General features: G+C 58.1%; 1 protein-coding gene across 4 annotated transcripts in view; it reads right to left on the reverse strand.

Moving 5' to 3' along the window:
• The window catches only part of BAIAP2 (BAR/IMD domain containing adaptor protein 2), a 63711-nt gene that overhangs the window by 26816 nt on the left and 15523 nt on the right, over positions 1–21372 (reverse strand). For all 4 annotated transcript variants that reach the window (XM_068977152.1, XM_068977153.1, XM_068977154.1 and 1 more), the window contains one exon: positions 20765–20851. In XM_068977152.1, the coding sequence (XP_068833253.1) occupies positions 20765–20851 (87 nt within the window). The remainder of the gene's footprint in view (positions 1–20764; positions 20852–21372) is intronic.

Below are 21372 nucleotides of genomic sequence, written 5' to 3' on the forward strand. Positions count from 1 at the left end.
CCCTGCCCTCGGGACCTGCTGACTAAGTGTCCCGGAGGTTCTGCCTACACCAGGATGTCCCTCCCCTCATGGCCAGGCCACTCAGGGCTCACATGATCCAGAGAATTCTTTGGGGGGCAGCCATGAGGAGCAGCCCTGGTCTCCACAAGGCTTGCTAGAAAGCAGAACAGTTCCTGTGGCTCCTGCCCTAAAGGGACAATGCTGTCTGCCCTCCAAGGTCACATGGATGGCAGGCAGGTGATCCCCGGGGTCATGTTCCCTCCCAGAAACAGTGGGGTTTGGGAGAGGCCAGCTCCTCCTGGTCATCAGGCCATTCTACCAGCTGCTCTCAGCCCTGATGACCACAGGGCATGGTGACCACTGACCACACGTGGAGACCAATCCCTGGGGCAGGCTGCCCAAGGTCAGTGGGCTGTTAGGTGGCTGCAGTGCCCACTTCCACCCTGCAGGCCCTGGAGCCCTGCCTCCTGTCTGAGTTCTGAGTTCTCACTCTCAGAGTGCTGCTGGACTGAGATCCCCAAAGACAGGCTTCGCCTTGGACACACGGATGTCTATTGAGGGAGGAGGAAGAGACGAGAGTGCCTCTGAAGGAGCCCCAGGGTCATCTGGCGGCTGGGAGGAGCCGTCGTGTGCTAGGGAACAGGCCCTGCAAGGCCAACCGCACATCCCCATCAGGGGACATGGTGGGGGGCAGTGGTTTTCCTGGTGGTCTAGTGGTTCAGTTCAGTTCAGTTCAGTCGCTCAGTCGTGTCCGACTCTTTGCGACGCCACGAATCAGAGCACGCCAGGCCTCCCTGTCCATCACCAACTCTCGGAGTTCACTCAGACTCACGTCCATTGAGTCAGTAATGCCATCCAGCCATCTCATCCTCTGTCGTCCCCTTCTCCTCCTGCCCCCAATCCCTCCCAGGTTAGGACTCGGCAATTTTACTGTTGAGGGCACAAATTCAATCCCTGGTCTGGGAACTAAGATCCTGCAAGCTGTGAGGTGCAGCCAGAAGAGGAGAGACAAGCATGCTGGCAGGGCCCCTTGGTCATGGGGTAGGATCATACATGGCTGGGGTTCACCAGGCCCTGGGCTGAATGTCCAGCCTGCCACTTGCGCCAGTGGAGAGGAGACCCCCTCCCAGGCAATACGTGAGGAAACACAGACCCCAGGCTGGCTTCTTCTCTCCCGTGTGGAGAGAGGAAGACGCCCAGACCCAGCCTGAGGCTGCGAAGGGTGCTCGCGGGCAGGGCCCGCACCACAGTGCGTGAGCGCGAGCGAGCACGTGGGTGTGAACGCAGTGCCTGTGTGGGTGTGAGTGGGGAAGGCGTGTGCATGTGGGTACACAGGGTGCGTGTGGGAGTGAGTGCCTGCATGAATGCAGAGAGAGTGGGTGTGAGCGTGTGTGGCCATGTTGCACGTGGGTGTGGAGTGGGCACACTTGTGGCTTTGTGTGTGAACCTCCGTCTTCCTTCTCTCTCCCAGCAGCACCCCAGGGGTATATTCCCATAGACAAGCGGCTCCAGGAAGCTAAGTGACCAGAGGGACCAGGGCTGGGCCACACAGGGTCTGCCTCCAGGACCATGCTCACCCATGAGCAGGGGATGAGAGGATGGGGCGGGGAGATGCCACAACAGGGGCAGACCCTGGAGCTCCCGGGACACGACCCCCAACCCAAGATGATAAACGTTACTGAGCCACCAGGACACCAGCTCTGGGACCAGGGTACGGGGGACACCTGTTTGGGACCAAGAGTCCCTGGAAGTCACTTCCTTCAGGGTCCAAAGAGCAGCCTGACCTTGTGTCTGATGGTGCTGTCCGGCGGAGGGTGACAGGGAGGGGTGGCGCCTGGGGACGAGAAGGCCCCGCCTCAACCGTGCCCGCCCGTGGTCAGCATGGTTGATGGTCAACCACACGCCCAGGGCTGAGCTGAGGTCGACCTGGCGCAGCGGGATACTGCTCAAGTCTTACTCATCCTCTCCTAGCCCTGATCCACTTCTCCACCCCAATCCCAGGGGCCTGGCCAAGGACAACAGGGTACAGAAGGTTCCTGGTCCCCGTCCTTGGCTGAAAACGAGCCACAGAGACAAACAGAAGCGGGTAGCCCAGAGGACAAGGCCAGGCTGCCGCCACCCTGACCCGCCTGGCACAGACCTGCAGCTCCCGAGCAGGGCGAGGATCCCCCAGATCTGATCTGCTCCATGGGGACACTGTCCTGTGTCAAGAATGTGTGCACCGAAGTCTGGACCCACAGGTCACCCTCGGGCCCCAAGGGCTCTCTCAAGTGACACGAAGTCCATAAATAACACAGAGCAAGTGGCGTTGTTGGCCATACTTGAGGCCCCAGAATCATAAGTTAACATCCGGATCAAACTGAAAACACGTATTTCCTTGAAAGGCTGTACACAACTAATTCAAGACCATTTGAAAAAAGGCAAAAACAACAACAAAGAGCAAATCCTTTAAAAAAGGAATTTTTGTTGCCAAGAAGAGTATGCAGAGATTCTCGAGGATTCTGGCCCCTGCACCCAGGCTCCACCAATGTACTGGGATGCACCGAATCACCTCTGCTGGCCAGAGGCCCCACCTGTCCCTGGGGAGCATGCAGGGAACAGGAACATGGCTCTGAGCTAAAAGCCAGTGGTTGCACAAGCTGGTCCACTCAGGGAACTTATACAGTGTGTTTTACAAGCCACTGCAGTAAGTCCTGTGAACACGTCTGCAAGGTGGCGGTGTGAGCGTGTGCGAGCCACTGGGTGGTGGACCTGGAGCATCATGGGGGCACTGGGCCAGCTGCAGGAGATGGTCACCCCACCCCAAGATGAGGCTGTGCCCTGAACTCGGCTCCCCAGGAAAGCTGGGAGCCTCAGGCGTCGGTGTGAAGACTCACTGGTCCTTTTTTACCCAAGTCCCTTCCGGGTCCTAGGAAGTGGGCTAGTGAAGGTCCTTGGAGCCAGGGGGCCAGCCAGAGACGCATCCCGTCCCTGGGTTCCTTGTGCCTCCCCGCTTCTTTGAGCTCAAAGGACAGCACGAGGGGGCACAGCTTTGCAGGCCCACCCCGCCCAGGGAGGAGGAGGCCGCGGGCTTTGAACCAGGCCTGTTTGGGAATCCAGGTCCAGTTCTACAGCGCAGGTGGGTCCTAAACTCAAAAAACCAGGTTTAAGGTAGCAGCTCAGACCTGGCCTCACCAGAGCAACCAGTGGGTGAGCAGGGTAACCAGCTCAAGTGCTACCAGCTGGTGGGACTGCCAGGGTCCTGAGACATGTGAACACAGGGGGCAGTGGGCAGGTGGCTGCAGAGGGGGTGCTGCAGAGGGGGTGGTGGGCAGACCACCCTGGCACTGAGGAGGGTTCGAGAGTGGCCCTTCGGGAGCAGAGACAGGAGAAGGGCACACACGGGTGCCACGAGGCTTCACTGGGGACAGAACCACGTCAGAAACACACACAGGCACCTGAGAACCGGGCGACGCCCTCCTCGGCCCTGCCACCCAGTGTTTACCCTGCGAGGAGGCCGCCAGGTCAGCGGTGAGTCACCTCCGGCTGCACACCCTTCAGCTCTGAGTTTAAAAATTCCTGATACTCCCGGTAACCTCATCAAACACCCGCCTCCCGGCTTTGGGTTAAGCGTGGAATCCGGTACACAAGGCAGCTCCCTGCCCCCAGGGGAAGGCGGGGGCTGGGGCAGTGTGTACACACACACACACACACATATATCAGCACACGAGCTGTGCTTCCTCACAGACACAGGCAATGTGCCGGTCACCACCTTTCCCTCCGTCACAGTCTGGCTGGTGGTGCAACCAGGACAGGACAATGTCAGGACAGTCGCCGCCCACTTTGCTCTGTACACCTGGGGCTGGGAGCCCACGCAGCCTGCAGATGGTGTGTGGGCCCCTGAAAAGAGGCAGGGCGGTGGCCTTGGGAGCCAGGCAGGGCCCTTGTCCCTCAGGGTGGTGGCCTTGTCCTGGGTGACAGACGCAAAAAGAACTGGTCTAGCCTCTTAGTAGGGACGTGGCCCCCAACAGGGACACAACCCTGGAGCCGGGGTGGCTGGAGAGCCCCGGCCTGTGGGGGCCCCAACAGGCCACTCTGTCCTCAAGGGCAGTCACAAGGTCGAGCAACCGCCGCTCCTAATTCCAGAAGGTTCTTGTCACTCCAGAAACCTGTCCCCATCAGCAGTCACTCCCCTTCCCCTCCAGCCTTGGGCAACAACTCATCTAGCGTCTATACAGATCCCCCTGTTCAGGCTGTTTCGTATCAACGGGATCCCATGATGCAGACCTTTGTGTCTAGCTTCCTCACTAAGCGTGTTTTGGGTTTTTGAGGCTCACCGGTGGCAGTGTGTCAGGGCTTCATTCCCTCCCTAGTCGGATGACATTCCAGGGAAGGGACCACACTTTATTTAGTCATGCACTGATGTCCGCCGGTGGACATTTGGGTGTTTCCACTTTCGGGCTGTTACAAACACTGCTGCTGTGACAATCAGCTCTCTCCTTAGGAAGCAGTTTTATAACAACCCTAAATTCTGTTTGTAAACAATCTTCATAACACGATTTTTGAGGTTTTTCCCATCTTCTTAGAGAAAGAAAGTCCACCAGCCAGCAGATCTGGGGTGGGGGCTGGGGAGTTGAGTAAACAGGGGGCCTCTGGCCAGCACCGTGACCACGTAAGGGGCTGGAGCCTCAGTGCTGCCAGGCCCTCTGAGGTTCCTTCAGACCCAGTGTCCCTCCCAGGCACCCACTGCCATCTCTGCAGGGCCTGCTCCCTGCTCCAGGCGCGCCCAAATCTCCTGGGAAGACGAGGCTGCAGATACTAATAGGAATTGATTCCACAACGAGGAGCCTGCCTCTCCAGCAAGTCGGGGTGACTCAGCATCCCTGTTGCTTCAGAGCTCAGCCAGGAGGGTGGGGGCTGTCCCCAGGGAAGACTTTGCCCCCCACCCTAGTAGGAGCTAGCTTCTACCAAACCCAGGGATCGTGAGCCAGGAAAAGCACCAGGGCTGTTGCTCTGTTTCTATTTCACCACTGATACCAAAAAATTCCCAACAGATTCTTAAAAATGGTGCACAGCCCCTGGCAAGAACCTCAGTACAAGGACAAGGTGGAAGGGCCTGGCATCAGCCAGGGTGAGTGTTGGCCAGCGCCTGGGGCCCAAAGGCACCCACCAAGAGGAGAGAAGGCAGAACCTAGAGACCTCGCCAGCACAGACACAGCGTGGGGATGTGCCGGAAGGTGAGGGCACGGCTGAGGAAAAGGGGGCCCTGGTGTGGGAAGGAGCCACACCCGAGAGGACGGCAGCGGGGCAGACCCTGAGCAGAGCAGCGTGAGCAGGACCAAGGCCCACAGGAGGCCAAGGGCTGGAGCTGCTCACTTGGAGCTCCAGGCCAGGTCTGGACGCCCAAAGGGCGGGGCCCTGCTGTGATACGGGAGGAGGGGCAAGAGTCAGGAGTGAGATGTCTTCACTCACTTTATACGTGTTCGGGGATGTAGGACCCACCGCTGATATCTCAGATCTCCGAAACATTCAAGTGTTTCCCCAAACTGGGATCTTTGGGAGAAGATAAAAGAGTCCAGGAGACTAGAGAAAGTTACATGTACCAGATGTTTAAAAGGCACAGACTCTAGAAACTGCAGGCTGGTGTCTTGATGTGGGAGTTGTTACTGTGACGAAGGTGACCTGCTCGCAGCCTGGGGCACTCGCTCACCTTCATCTTACCCCTCTGACGGCTGTTTCGTGAGCAGGTGCCGCTGCAGGTGAGAGAGTTAACCAGAGGCCCTGCCTCTGTGGTGGCCATGCTCTTTCTCGGGAGAGGAAGACAAACCATGGGCCGGTGAGGAATGGGATGGAGTGAAGGGCGAGTGGGCCAGGCAGGTCAGGAAGGAGAGCTGCCTGCGGGCCAGGAGGACAAAGGAGGCCTGTGGTCCTGGATGACCCAGAGATGGCGGGGTGGAGTTCGGCAGGGAGGCTCATCTCACTGATTCTTAAGCCTGAGGTCAGCCCAGGTGCAGCCCTGCCTCCCATCCGAGCTCCACAAGACATCAGGCAGTCGCCCAGGGCACTGAATGCTGACCCTTAGGGGACTTGAATGGAGGCCAGTTCTGTAGCCACACCCTGAGGTTCCACCCACAGCCCTTCAAACAGTGTGACCGTCAATCTGTTCTCATCGGCACTGAAAAGACAAAACACACTTATCCCAGCTCCACCCTCCAAACCTCCCAAAAGCCTCAAAAATAGCGAAGCAAGTACCCACTCACCCTCCACCAGGCTCCCCAGCTCTCTTCCCAACACACGAACGTTATGTACTGCGCATACACTTTTTGGCTGAACCATCCAAGACAGTAGTGAGCACCGTGGTGTGGCCAGCAAGTCAGCTTCTACAGCTGGAGATCGTGACTCATGTGTACAGGCCTGCTGCCATCCTGACCCAGGGAGGGCGGCCACTGACACAGACCCTCTTCCATCAGCGCCTGCATCGCGGGGCCTGGCACCCTGATGTGCCACCGCCTGAGAGCTACTCCCCAACCCAGGACTGCACGCCCAGCTCTTCAGGTCTTTCTCTCAATAAATCAGCATTCTGTTTATCTAAATGCTGCTCCGTGAGCATCTGGAACAAGTCAGTCATAAACAGGCTAAGTCACGGGTTACGAGGAATTAACCTCCAGCGGCACCAGAATTCTTATCTCTCCTCCGGGAGTCGGGAGTCTTCAGCCTCTTAAATCCAGAAGAGTCCTCTCCACTTGCATCTCTGACAACGCTGACATTTTTAAAGACTGGGGCTGCTTTTCTTTTTTTTGCAAAAAAAACCCATGTTCTTATAATCTGCAAATGACAAGAAGCTGAGGGGGAGTGGGGATCTGGGAGACTGGGAACAAGCCAGGATGGTGGGAGGGGTGGCCCTTGTCCCCAGGGTCTGGCCGTTCACAGGCTGGCATCTAGCAGACCTCGGCAGCTCCACTCCCCCTCTGTGAGCTGTGGGGGCAGACTCCACTTGAGGGCCCCTCCCAGGCCACAACACTAGGCTCCTTATCCCAAAGGAGTGAAGACAGGATTTCAGGAAGGATTTGAGTTCTCACCCACTTAGGCTTAAAAAAGAACATGTTTTTTTGCCAAAGCAACACAGGCCTGAGGAAACCAGCTTTGCACTGGCTCCCATGGAGACGGCCAGTGGCCTGAGCTGACCCCCAGCAAAGGGTAGCGACAGCGTGGGATGAAGAGGTTAAAGACCTGGCTGCCAGACCCCAAGGCTAGGCACACTGCATGGAGGGCCAGTCCCCTCTCCATAACACTGTGACCGTCATAGGAGAGCAATGCTTCCAATGTCAGTGTCCAGGGGGCAACCCAGTGAAACTTCTAAAACCTGATTTACATGAGGAGGAGGAGAAGGCTGCGGCCCCAGGGTGGGGGAGGTCACAGAGGGCAGTTCCCATCTCTGGAAGACACAGGTGCGCTGAGCCCTGGCTGGGGGCTGGGGAGGGAGTCCAATAACCACCTATGGAGCGGCCTCCCCAGGGACCCACTGCCACACAGCAGGACCGCCTCCCAGAGCGCAGACTAGCCTCTACCCTGGTGTGTGTCCACCAGCTGGGGGATGTCTATCACAGGGGCGACAGGTTCCAACAGTCCGGGCATCCCAGGAAAAGGGCTCCAGGCCTGGGCTGACCTGTCTCATCGGTTATGTGTACACATTTGTACCCCATCCCAGGATTAAATCAGTGAGGCCACAAGTCTCTTGATTAGGGGGCTGGACTGGCAAAGCTCACGGCACAGTCCCCGCCCCAGAGAAAGAGCCAGGCAAGTGCCTGCCCCCGTCAGTAATAGTGACCTTGATAGCCAAGCATCTGGGTGCCATCCATCTAGACATCAGAGGTCCCACCACACCCTCCTTTAAGCGGGAGGATGGCAGGTGTAGTGGCTCAGGAACTGGGCACCAAGACAGGCCGCCTTTCTGCAGAGCCCAGCCCCAGCAGGCAGGAAGGTACCACCCACCTGTGGTGCCCTTTTCTCTCCAGCCTATGCCCTTCTTCCCTGGTGACCATGTCTGGCTGGGGCAGGGGTCTTGACTGTATGCTCTCTTCCTCACCACCCTACCCCATACCTGTGTCCTTCCCACTGAAAGAGGGCTATGCCTGTCCCCGACCCTGGTTGTGAGACGAGCCTTGCATAAAGCCCTGTGGACAAGAGCACAGGGTAGGGGGCTCTTGGAAAGGCACAGTGTAGAGTTCAGGGGAGCTGATGTGACAAGAAAGTGGGTATCTTCAGCAGCATTACTAATGTGGGGGACACTGATGAGAACTTGGCTCCCCAGCTGCCTGGACCTGGGCAATGTCCAGTGACCCCAGACCACACCGGGTGCTCCCAGCGCATGAGGCTTCTAGGATGGATCTGAACACGTGGGAAAGATGGGAATGTCCAGCGTGGAGTCCCTGCCCGCATGGGTCCCTAAGGGCTCCCTGGGCCACCGCAGCCCAGAAGGCCAGTCCTGTAACCTGCTGCTCCCCGCCCCCAGCAGACGTCAAGCTGTGCCACCCCAGGACACGAGCAACCCAGCCAGAGGCGAGACCAAGACTGCACGGCCGTGACTGCAACCACGAGCCTAACTTGTGTGTGCACTCCGGTGGAGAGGGCAGGGTTGCTGGCGTTCCCTACCTCCTCCCAGGCAGAGCCCCATGCCGGAGTAGTCCTCAGCAGCCCCAGATGGTGCTCGAGGCTCAGAGAAGGCCTCCGACCCTCCTTGGGAACCAGACCTCCAGCCCCGTCCTCCCAGAGCCGGACTTCAACCCGGCAAGCAGGATGCACCATCACTGCTGAGTGATCACGATGTTCCTCTGGGCCACTGGCAGCCACTGAGGGGCCAAAACACTCGTTTCTTGAGGATCTGTCATTCCAGGAGGTGCCGGAGCTCGCGGCCCCTGCCGGTGGCTAAGGGGCTCTGAGCCAAGGGGTCAGCTGCTCAAACTTGGCTGGGAGTGCCCACCGCCTCCTGAAGCCTTCTAAAGCAAATTTCCATAATGCTCAATTATTCTGGTGGCTTCCAGAGCGGAAAGGCGCCTCTGAGAGCTAATTAGCATACGCCTGAACAAGGCACGAATATAGAACTCTCGTTCAGGAAGACAGACAGCCAAGGGGCTACGGGGATGTCGCGCCGGCTGTGGGAGCCACCAGGATGGGACACGGAGCTTAGACAGCACCGGGGTACCCCTCCGGGACCAGCCACCAACCCCCCATCCTCCCTGCTGGCCTCAAAGCCTCCAGCTCCTCCCTGGGAGAAGCCGTGTTCTTCTCCTGCCTACAAAATGGCAAAAAATGGCAGGTGGCCAGAGGGGTAACCAGGACAAAAATCGATGGCTGTTACCATGGTGATGATAGCGGACACTGACCCTCCCTGACTGCCGCTCTGAAGCGGAGCAAGACCAGATGGCTCCTTGAGGTCAGTGCTGTGCTCACAGCTGGACACCCGGGCACCTGGGTGTTGTGGAATGAGGTGCCAACCACACATGGCCCAACTGTCCGGGCTGGCCTCCGCCCTACCTGCACTGGGTCAGGTCCTGGACTGGCACTGGCTACTCTGGTAGTCTGCTTGGATCTCAGAAGCTCAGGCCCCACCCCACTCCTCCCGGAACCAGATATACATCTGGATGCATCCCTGGCCGATTCACAGGCTCTCAGGCATCCACGGTCACACTGGGGGTTCTCAGGCTGGCCACTCAGGCCAGCTGGGGGTGCTGCTTCAAGGAACTGGATGATGGGGAGCTGTGGAGCAAATGGGTTGAGCCTGGGTGACAGGGAGGCAGGGACTTCAGGTCAACCTGGTGTCCTCTCCCCTCAGTCCCGGCAGACCCTGGTTGTACCAGGTCAACAAAGGATCAGCAAAGGACCACTTCCTCACTCTCACCTGCAGGGGTCGGGGTGGGGGACTGCAGACACTGAGTGCACTCTGCGGGAGGTACCTCAACTGGGCGGGAGACATGGTGGGGTTGCAGGACTGGGAGCCCCCAGCACCCTCCAGACACACAGGCCCTCGAGTCAGACTGGCCAGGCCGGGAGAGCCTTTGTGGGCATGCTGCTGCACCTCAGTGAGCCTCTGGCTGCAGACCCCGGACAGGCCACACGTCCGCCCTCGGCAGGAACAAGGCCCAGGCCCAGTCCTCAGAGACCCCGTCAGCCCCTCATCACCGCCAGCATGAACACGGCTGAGGGCCCCTTCCCCTCCTCCCCAGCAGGACCCCCAGGAACCAGGTCAGAGGACCTGGGGTCCCCTGCCCGCCCTCAGGAGAAGACCCAGCCAGGCACTGCTGTTCCCTGTGAATGTCCCCACCCCAGAGGGGGCCCTTGGACACCGAGGAAGCATGAGAACATGCCGAGCCATCTCTTCTGCTACAGCCAAAGCCACCGAGAGCAGGCGGATCCAATTAAGACGTTCAGTAATCCCTCCCGACACAGGCTTGAGCCAGCCCCATAAAGCTCTCACCAGGGCGGGCAAAGCGGATACACTGGAGCCCCTGGCCCTTGACACCAGGTATGTGAGTCCAGGGGGCCTTGAGGGGGACCTCTCAGACTGCAGCCCCCCATCCCTGCTCAGCCCCTTTGATCTGTCTAGCATCCACACAAAGCCAAACTCGGAGACAGAGACGCCACCAAAGTCCTGCCTGGTGTCAAGAGGCCTGAAGGAGGCTAAGAGAGCAGAGACCCTGGTCCTGGGGCTCCAGTGACTCTCTGTGTGCCAGCCACTCCTCCTGGGGGCTAACGGATAGCTCCTCCGTGTTCTGCGGCATTTCAGCTGTGAAGCGGAGGTGAAGGCAGGATGCAGGTAAGAAGTCCACTCCAGGCTGGCCTGGGGACGCTGTCCTGCACAGAGGCCTGTGGCCAGCATGGGACCACAGTGTGGGCCGACACGGTCCTGAGTGGGGACCCTCAGGGATGTGAAATGGACACGGCTCCCACTGAGGGGTCTAATAAGTCCTCCAAGAGGTGTCTTGTCAGGAGGGCCCAGCAGTCACAGTCAGGTCCTGTTGTTAGGGTCTGACAGCAGGTGGACGTGACAGACTTCACCCACAGACGCCACCCACCTGCAGGGGAGGCTGGGACACCCTCGGGCTCCCTGGCCAGGTGCGGCCGGCTCTGCCTGACATGGAAGGGACCAGCCTCCCAGAGGGCTCAGGAACCAACCTGGCGGGCAGCCCCCAACCTGTGGTGCCATCTCAGAATCATCTCTGTGAACGAAATCACCCAGCAACAGTTGCGAAGGTCCTTGGGGCCATGTGGCCCCTGCACTGCAGTGACCCGCATGCAGGGACTGGCCCCCAACGCTGCTAAGCAGGAGGCAGCTATGGGCAAGTCGGCAGCATCGGCAGGAACCAGAAGAGGTAGCTGGGTCCCACAAGGCCAGTCTCCAAAGGTGGCACAGGATGGCCTGCCTGTTCTTCACTTGGGCAGCCAGGCATGGACGGCAGCCAAATGCTCAGGGGAGTGTTCAGGCCACACCTCAATCCAGTGACTCACTGCCAAACCTGGCCCAGGTTCAGGTGCAGGAGAGCCGCCTCCCTGCCCGAGGCCCCGCCCAGCAGGGAGCTCCTGCCCTCTCCTGGGCATAGGGATGGATCTGGGTACTCAGGGCGCCTGCAAGCATGAACATGCCCAGGTTCACAAACAAGCGAGCTCTTCAAAGGCAGAGTACACAACAGAGGCCTCGGGAGATAGTGAGGGCCAAACAAAACAGCTGCTCAGTCGCTGGCCCTCAGCTGCACAGGCGGACAAGATGGCCAGGGTGAGGCCCTGAGCACAGGCCCCGGAGAGTGGCTCTGGAGGGATGGGCCCGCTGTGAAACTCGGCCACGTGCCGAGGAAAGAGGGCTCCAGGCAGGCTGGGCCCTTTGCTAATGACAGACTCATGTCAGCGCTGCCGGCCAGGAAAGCCTAGAGTGCTCGTGGGAGGTGTCACTTTAGCCTCCCGCACAGCCAGAGGAGCTAGCTGACCCCATCTCACATGAATGATTCCAGCACAGAGCACCTGACTAACCTGCCCACGTGTGCACCCTGTGCCCGGAGCCCAGGTGCACGGGGACCCTGGCCTCCACCTCCCACTCCCGCCCGTGCTGGGCTCAGCCCCACTCTGCACAGTCGCTTTGGGGAGCGGAGCCAGGGGCCTGGCTGCAGACGGCTGCCCAGTGGGCTGCTCAGGTGTGCCAGCTCCCTGGGGGCTTACTGCACGCGGTGGAATGGCTGTCAGGGGGATGGGACGGCGGCCTCGCCTGCACAAAGAACCAGACCAAGATCCACAGTGGCACCGCCAGGAGCCAACACTGGGGAAGAAACCAGCCAGCTGGACAGACGGTGATTCTGCACAAGTGGACATGAGGGTGGAGTAGAGGGCCCGGATGCCAGCCTGCCCGCTGCCTGGACTAGGGGACCTGCGCTTTCAGCAGGGCTTGGGGACAGCTCGCACGGAGGCTGGGTGGAGAAGCGAGGAGGCGCCACGGTGCTCACCCTAGGGAAGCAGTCACAGGGCATGGGTGAGACGCCATACCTGGTCTCTGGCAGCAGGGGACAGGCATTGGGGGATCCCCACCTGCTCTCTCTGCTTGGACATGATTGAGAGGCCCTGCTACTTAAAGTTTAAGGCAGTGGGACACGGCACTGCTGACAGTACCTAGTGGCTCCTGCACTGGCCACACCTGGAGACCTGACCTCCCCGACCAGGCCTGGAGCCCACACTGGAGCTCAGACCCGCGCTCTGCCTTGGGCTCCCCACCACGCTGGCATCTTCGGCTGCCCATGTCGGTGGGGTGGGGAGAGGGTGGGACCAGCAAGAGGACACCTGCCCCCTCTACCCTGCAGCCTCCAGGCAGATGGAGAAGCAGGAGAAATGAACGTTTTCACTCTTAGATCTCAGCAACCCCCAAATTCGTGGTCTATGAACTTGGAGCGTGAGCCTCCACAGAGCGCTGTGACTGGGGTCACCTTCTTGGCTCCTTGGCCTAGGGAAGGCGCAGGTTTGCACACACCGGGGACTGGTCTAGAGCCTTGGACCCAGACAGCATACGCCCTCTGCCCTGAGCGGCCGAAAGCCATGAGGAGAGGGAGCAGATGGGGTCTCTGACCCAAGTCCACAGATCAGAGATGTCATCCCCTGCCGCGGCATGCCCGGACAGAGCAGGGAGGGTGGCGGTCCGGGGATACGCCGACCGCAAGTGTGGGTGGCTGCCAGTGGGGGACGAGAGGGAGGTGAGGCGATGAGAAAGGCGGCCGTCCCAGCACCCTGGCTAAGCCGCCTGCCTATCAAAGCCGGTCCAGAGCCGAGAGGGGGGAGGATGAGACGCTGTCTACACTGTGAGGTCTGCAGCTGCAGCCTCAGGCCACCTTCCCAGCCGTCGGACCAAAGGCGGAGCGGCCACTTGCTCTCCACGGGGAAGGGGAACAAAGGGACAGCTGCCCGCTGCTCGGCTGCAGCACGGCGACTGGGCTCTGACCTCTGACCTCCAAAGGCCTCAGCCTTGCTCGCAGCAGGAGACTGCACAGCGGAAGCCTCTGCTCTGGCAATGAGAGGTCCAGCTCCGGGGAGTACACTGCGATGGAGGTGTTGGGGGCGCTGTGCTGCTCAAGATCCTTACTCTACGCAGAAAGGACAGGGCACAGGGCTTACAGAAATATGAGGGGGTTCGGTCCACTCAGGGTCAGCATGGCTGAATCCCACACCATCCTAGCAGGCTGCCAGCCCTGGGAGCAGAGCCTGAGCCCTACGTGGGAAAGAAAAGGGCTCCTGCCCTTTGTGGGAAAGAAAAGGCAGGAAGAACTGGAAGAACGGGGCAGGGATTGGCAGAGAAAGGAGGGTGACCAGGGAGTGGCCAGGGTGTCTGCCACTGCTTGGCTGGCAATCCCTGACCCCACAGCCGCCAGGAGCCACACCCAGAGGGACCCTGGCGGGAAGCGGGCCATGAGAAGGCAGACAAAGCCCCATCAAGATGACGTCTCTGGTCAGGAGCCCGGCGCCCAGCCCGGGATGCTGCCAGTGTGAACAGAGCTCCCTCCAGGCCGCCACCACGCCTCGGCTGGAGCACCGCGTCCCCGGAGGCACTCGCCCCTTGAGGGCTCTGGCTCGTCCCTGGGAAAGCAGAGGTTCCACACCTCTTCCCTCCCACCCAGGGGAGGAAGGTCTGTTGAGAAGAAAGTGGTCAGAAACTGAGCTTTTCCCCCGGGTTGCAGACAGGAAGGGCGGAGGAAAACGAACTCGGCATGAAACAAAGTAGACTGGAAACAGGACTGGTGGGGACAGGGGTCCCCTCGCAAAGTTCAGCTCATCAGGAAAACGCAACTGCGTGTAACTCGCCATTTACACGCTTAGTAACACAAAAACCACAGAGAAACCAAAGAGGCCGCCATCCCAGGGAGTAAGAGGGACACCTCTTTTACTTACTAATTAGGAAGTGAAGTTACTGAAGATCTGAACAGTTAGAAACCTTGCACCCAGAATCAGAGAACAGCTGGGGAATATAAGTTCTCTTCAAACGTTATAGACATCTATAAACATGGGCCACCTCTCATTCGGCCATCAGCACAGGCCCCCCTCCCCAGGGTCCTGATCAGCATTGGGGGAGGGGAGCTCATACAGATGCCCAAGGCCACGGGCAGAGCCAATGGGACCAAGGAGCTGCCAAGAGAACGTTTCCTAAGCGACAGTTTCACTGTCGGATAGTGTGGCCAAAATGCATCAGGGCACCCCATTCCTGCAACATTACCGCCACAAGCAAAGGATCCCAAATCTGAAAATCTCTACCATTTCTACCAGAGTCTTCAAGCAGGGAGCAGAAGCAAGCAGTGCAGAAGGACCCAGAGTCCTTGGCTTTCTCAGCAGGTCACTGCAGGGCAGCCCGGTATAGGCACCCCCCTGGGCTGGATCGCCCACCCCGGTACATGGGTACCCAGCACACCCCGAGCTGTAACCAGGTGCAAACTGTCATTCTGCCGTGCCCAAGATGCTGGTCCTGGGTTGGTCTTCCCCTCCCGTCCAGGAGCCAGGTAGACCAGAGCTGCTGCCTTCTCACCTGGGAGTAGGGTGGCCTGCAGGACAGGACTCGCCCACACAGAGGGCACAAGGACACAGGAGAAGGCAGCGGTGACCAGCCTCACTCAGATGGGAGCACTGTGGATCATCACACGGGTCATGTGGGAGGACGACGAGGCCAGGAAGGAGAGACCCAGGACGTGGCTGCTGTGGAACCGTGTGGAGGTCACCCGTGGTGGGCTTGGTTGGCATCACACTCCCAAGGACCAGCTCATTCAGAGCAGCAACCTCTCCACCCCTCCATCCCAGGGAATAAGCTGGGCACTGAACGAAAGGCCAAGAAACACACTGTGTTCGTCACATGTTCATGGAATATTCTACAGCCGTGAAAGCATAGCACCTGCTGCTGCCAACAGGTGGATCCCAGCGCAGAGACAACAAGCAGGCTGCACAAACCCGGCGTCCCAAGGGCGAAGCCCGACCCCACCCTCAGCCTTGCTCCCTTCCTTGGCTCCAGACTTTCCCACTTCTCCCAGGATGCCGCCTCCTTGTCCACCCTGCACTGGTGGATGTACCCTTGCTCCTGTCCTCCACCCGTCCCGTGCCCTTGCTGTCCTCAGGTCGGGGCTGCAGCTTAACTCTGGCCCTCGTTATCCCTCCCATGGCCCCAGGAGGCTGCATGCCTCCTCCACCCTTGGGATGCTTTGTTCTCCAGGCCTCCTGGGGCCCTACCTCAACATACACAATGGAGCGATGTCTGAAAATTTCACAGCACCTACCCAAGGATAAGGACCTCAAAAGCTTCCAGGAGGGGAAAAACAGAAAACTCACATTAAAAAAAAAAAAAAAAGCCACCAAGCACTGAAGACAGCAACACCGGGAGTCAGAAGAAAGGAAGCGATGCCTTCCAACTCTGAGGGGTGTGAACTTCCACCTGGAATTCTAAGCCATCAGGGTGAGACAGAGACATATCCACAGACATGGGTTCAGAAATATGTTTCCCCTTCTCCTGCTGAGGAACCATTAAAAGGAAGGATGGTCGCCCTAATTGAGGGAGTAAGACAGGACCCAGGATGCAGAAAATAGAGTCCCAGGTTGAAGAAGGGTGTCCCATGCATGCACAGCCCAGCCACTGGCCCTGGGGAGGTGGCAGGGGTGCTCCAGGAGGCAGGTTTCAAGAGGGGAAGAAGCAGCCAGGTTAACGGGACCACTGTCAGCTGGGAGGAACCCCAGAGTGCAGTCTCAGGTTTGGGACTGAGTTCATGATTGCAAACTGACAACTATGCCAAATGAAGGCAGGCAATTATTACCTCTAGGAAAAACAAAGCTGTCAAAATAGTAATGAAAACCTATGAACCATAGTGCAGGAAAAAAAAAAAATCACTCAACTGGACTTCATTAAAACTAAACACTTCTGTTCTAAAACTGTGACAAAAATGAAAGGCCAATGAGTCTGGGAGAAAATATTTGCGAAGTGTGTATCTGACAGAGCACTTCTACTTAGAATACATATATAACTTTTACAACTCAATCAGAAGACAAAAACCCAACCAAAAAAAGGGGACAAAAACCTGAAGAGACATTTCACCAAAGAAGATAAACAGCAAACAGCACATGAAAAGATGCCCGACATCATTAGTTCGTTAGAGAAAGGCGGATGTGGAAATGCCCCAAACTGGAAACAAGCCAAACGTCCGTCAACAGAAGAGCGTATGAACAATAGGGCGCGTCCACACAGCGGAAACTGCTCGTCGTGAAGGCAGGACGATGTGGAGGTGTGTGTAACACTGGGATGACTCTCAAAACAATCATGAGATTAAAGAGGCCAAGCTGAGAGAGCACAGCACACACTTTGCGAGTCAATTTATAGACTCCAGCAAATGCACGCCAAGTCTCAGGGCAGAACGGAAGGCAGTGGTTGTCTGGAATGGGGCGGGCATGGAGCGAGAGAGGCAGGAGGTGTTCTCCGGGGCTGATCGCTACCTGGGCAGGTGTGTGCTCACATCTGTCTCATCATGCTTCCATTTCAGACCCGCCGTCCTCTGTGCTGTGGGCAGACTGTTCTGAACTGAGGATTCCCGCCAGCACCGTACGAAGGCTATAATGGGCACTGATTAAAGCAAAAGTTGTCATTGTTCTCTTGGGTGGGGAGAGAGGAGCAATATAAAAATGCTAAATCCAAATCCTCTAGAAAAAGATTCATTAAATAATGTCCAAAACTGAACAGAAGAAACAGCACAAACTTGCCTGTTTACACGTATGGAAGCAAACACAGGCAGACAACACGCACGGCTGAGAAGCGGGCCTCAGGCATGTGGGGGGCAGGGGAACTTATTTTTAAACCCGGGCTGCTTTAATAAAAATTCAACCCCAACCGTGTGACTCAGCAGTTTCCCTTCCAGGGATATATGAAGTGTCCACACAGACATTTGTGCAGACTGCTGACACCAACAGCATTGAAACTGGTCAAAATGTGGAAACAGCCCTGATGTTCATCAGCTGGGGAATGGAATAATATTTCCCTGTGTGGACAAGGGAATATTATTCAGCCATAAAAAGAGTGGAGCTGACACAAGCTACAACACGGATGCATGCCGAAGACACGCTTGTCAACTGAAAGCGTGGAAACTGGAAACAAATGGGTTGCCACCGGTCAGCGCTCGCTTTCTTCTGTATGAAACGTCCAGGTAAAGCCACGGACACAGACAGCAGGTCAGCGGTTTCCAGGGGCTGGGGGAGGGGGAGTGACTGCTAACGAGGATGGCTTGCGTTCTGGGATGAAGAAAAGTCTGGGAATGAGACAGCTGTGATGGGTGCACAACTCCCTGAATATACTAAAACGCAGAGTTGAACACTTTCAATGGTAACCGTATGGCAGGTGAATTATGTCCTGATAAAGCTGTTACCTAAAGAAAAAATGGAGCGATGATGTGAGAAGGAAGGCATGCTGGTCTCTGCCCCTCCCCCCACCCCAGCTTCCTGATATAGAGCTCCTAATCCCATTATCTCCTGGTGATAGCAATGTCCTTTGTTCCAGAGACAACTCTGCCTGGGCTCCTGGATGGGGGCTGGTCACCAGAAAGACCCAGCCAGCGTCAGAAGTAGAGGCCCCACCCCATCCTCTGGGACAGGGGCTGGAGGCTGAGCTAACAACTGCTCATGCCTGGAAACTCCTTAAACACGGGGTTCGGACAGCTTGCAGGGTGGTGGACACACCCATGTACTGGGAGGGTAGGGTACCCCAACTCCACAGGGACAAAGCTCCTGTGCTTGGCACCCTCCCAGACCTCGCCCTGGGCATCTGCTCCTCTGGCCGCTCACCTGGGTCCTTCATGACACCCTTAAGACAGTAAGCCTGCCCCTGAGTTCTGTGAGCTGTTGCAGCACAGAGCCAGACCCGAGGAGGGAGTGGTGGGAAGCCCATTCATAGCCAAATTGGACAGAAGTGTGGGGAACTGGGGACCCTCCAAGTGCTGGCCTCTGGGGTGAGGGGGGAGCAGTCTTTTGGGACAAGGGTCTGCACTGACACTGGGGAGATGGTGTCAGAAGTGAGCTGAGCTGTGGGACCCCCGGCTGGGGTCCTCAGACACTGGAGGGCTCGCTGGTGCTGGAAAACCCACATCTGGTGTTAGAACTGTCGTGAGTGGAGGAAACAGGGTCTCCCCTTGGCTGGCGCCTCCCTGGACACACACGGTGGGAACTCCCATTTGGTGATGGACCCCACACACCACAAGCCCCTGGAGAGAGTTAAAAAAAACCCACAGGTAAACCAGAAGTCCCTGGCTTCAGGCCGGAGCCCAGACAACAAACAGAGTGGTGGGAGGAGGGACGCCCCTCCCGCAGTGCCCAGTGTGGCCCGCGCCCCCTCCACGAGCAGACCTCATGGCAGGAGCCTGCCATCCGCTCACCGGGCCTGCTGTAACCACCCCCAAGGACTCTGGGAAATTCGAGAATCTCATACAGATTCGCACATGTTCACCCTCACTATGGGGCCAGGTGGGACTTGATCTCCCCGTGGTAGACCCTCTCCTTCTGCACGTGTGTGTGACCACAGGGAGAAGACACGTCTCCCCCCGGCCTCCACAATCAACCATGATAAGAAAAGTGCCCCTCTCACAGACAGGAGTCATGTACAAACACACAGGCTCACACACAACACCCGAACTTCCTCTGAGGAGCCACAGCTGGGAGGCCCAGGAACACCAGGCAGGGCCCACAAGTGGCCTCTGAGCTCAGAGCCGGCTGGTTTACAGGCATGACTGGTCACCAGGGAGTTCAGGCCTCCATCCACCCAAACAGCCAACACGTCACCAGCCAGGCCCATCCTGCAGGCCTGCCCACCAGCGGTACCCTGGCCTGACGTCCGGGGCAGGTTGGCTCAGCATCCTCAAGAGGCCACGAGAGCCCCTCTAGAGCTGCAGAGGCCTTCCCCGCTGGCTCAATCGGCAAAGCATCTGCCTGCAACGCAGGAGACCCCTGTGTGATCCCTGGGTCAGGAAGATCCTCTGGAGAAGAAAATGGCAACCCACTTCAGTATTCTTGCTTGGAGAATCCCAGGAACAGAAGAGCCTGGCAGGCTATATAGTTCATGGGGTCTCGAGAGTCGAACACGACTTATCAACTAAACCACCACCACCTAGAGCTACAGAGCTGGAGACCAGCCAGCTCTGTGGACACTGAAGAAAGGCCCACATCCATGTGAGCAGAGCCCAGCCTCTGTGAGGAGAGGGGCCCTGGTCACTCATTCTGCCTGCCCTCGTCTCCACAGTCACCAGCCCCTGCTCCCAGCCCAGGAAGGTCCTGTAGTTGCTTTGGTTTTTACACTGGCCTCAGGAAGCCCAGATGCTGCTGCTGCTCTGCCAGGGTGGCAGTCAACACACACAGCACACCTGCCAGGCCTGCCAGGGACGGTGCTGACTCAGGGCTGGGACAGCGGGGCCAGCTAGGCCACCGTGTCCTCAGACAAGGGAGTGGCAGACGGCACCACAAAACCCTGTGGTGGGCCGGCCCGGCTTTCAAGGCAGGATGGTGTGAGAAGTTTGAAGGTGGGCTGCTGGCGAGAGTGGGCGGGCTCTGCTGAAGACCATGCAGTGGGCAAGACACAGGCACCTCTGGGAGCCAGAATGAATGGGCGGCACGCAGAGAGACCAGACGCCCTCCCACCTGCCAAGAACCTGGGGTGGCGCCGAGGAGCCCACGGCTCTTTACATTCCACACCGTGTGCCTCGATGATAAAAGAAATGTGAGCTGCTGTTGGAAATGTGTCAAACAGAAAAAGCGGAAAGAAAAGAATCCCACCCAGAAACTCTTACCTGTTAAGCTTCTGGGGTCTCCATCATGAGATAAGCATGCTCCCAGGTCATTTTTACAAAATCTGGTCATACCATGCCACGGGTTTGTATCTTTTCTTGCTCATTTTTATACCAGAAACATTTCCCCACACCATCAAAGGCCATCATCTCAGTCCACCTTTCCACATGGCTCCCCTATGCCAGCCAATTCAAGTGTTGCCACAAACACCTATAAACGTGGATCTGCCTGTCTCCTCGCCCCCAAACCACGCTTCTATGGGGCCTGGAGCTGCTGGTGCACCCTACGCAGCCCACAGCCCTCACTAGCTCCGAGGGCAAGAGTCTGGCAGTTTCGGAAGTCTTTTCTTACTGGACAGGGAAGACATGGTCCCAAATGAAAGAAGGACCAGGCACAAGGCAGGGTCCCCGATCTGCCTGGGGACATCCGACTTCAGGACCTCTGGGGTCTCTGCCACGGTTCAGAGTCTTACCGAGTTCTTTGGAGCCCTGGCTCTCGCTGGCCAGCTCGCCCATCTTCACCAGGGCGTCAAAATAGCCTTTGGCAGCATACGTCACACCTGAGAGAGGAGAGGAAGGGGTGGTTACTTCCCTCATGAGGAAATCACCACCTGCAGCACCTACTCAGCTGCCCTGCCCGCCTGCCATGCAGCCGCCTGCCCTGCGCCCAGCAGGCTCCAGCCGAGGCAGGACCTCCGCCCGTCTCTTGTTGATGGCCTCTTGTCCCAACGCTGAGAGCACCTTCTCTAAGGACACTGTGTACTGCTCAGGTCCAGAGCTAATCCAGTCAAATTACAGGGTGCTGCCCTGCCCACGAGGCCTGGTGCCCCTGACGAGACGAGCACCAACCTCCAGCTGGAGACCTGCGAAGTTGGTTCGACAGGAAGGCCCCCCCACAGCCAGCCTGGGCTGAGGACTCTGACAACGTCCTCCGTCTGAGAGTTGAGCCTTGCAAGTGGGAGTGAGTCACACACTCAAATCAGGCTAAAGGCAGCACGGCTAGGGGTGGGGGGTGGGGCCTCACACACCACTTCCCACTGCGACTTCTGCTCAAACCAGAGGCAGACCTGACTTTGCGGGG

Source organism: Capricornis sumatraensis, chromosome 8 (assembly GCF_032405125.1).
Source record: "Capricornis sumatraensis isolate serow.1 chromosome 8, serow.2, whole genome shotgun sequence".
NCBI classification, from domain to species: Eukaryota; Metazoa; Chordata; class Mammalia; order Artiodactyla; family Bovidae; genus Capricornis; species Capricornis sumatraensis.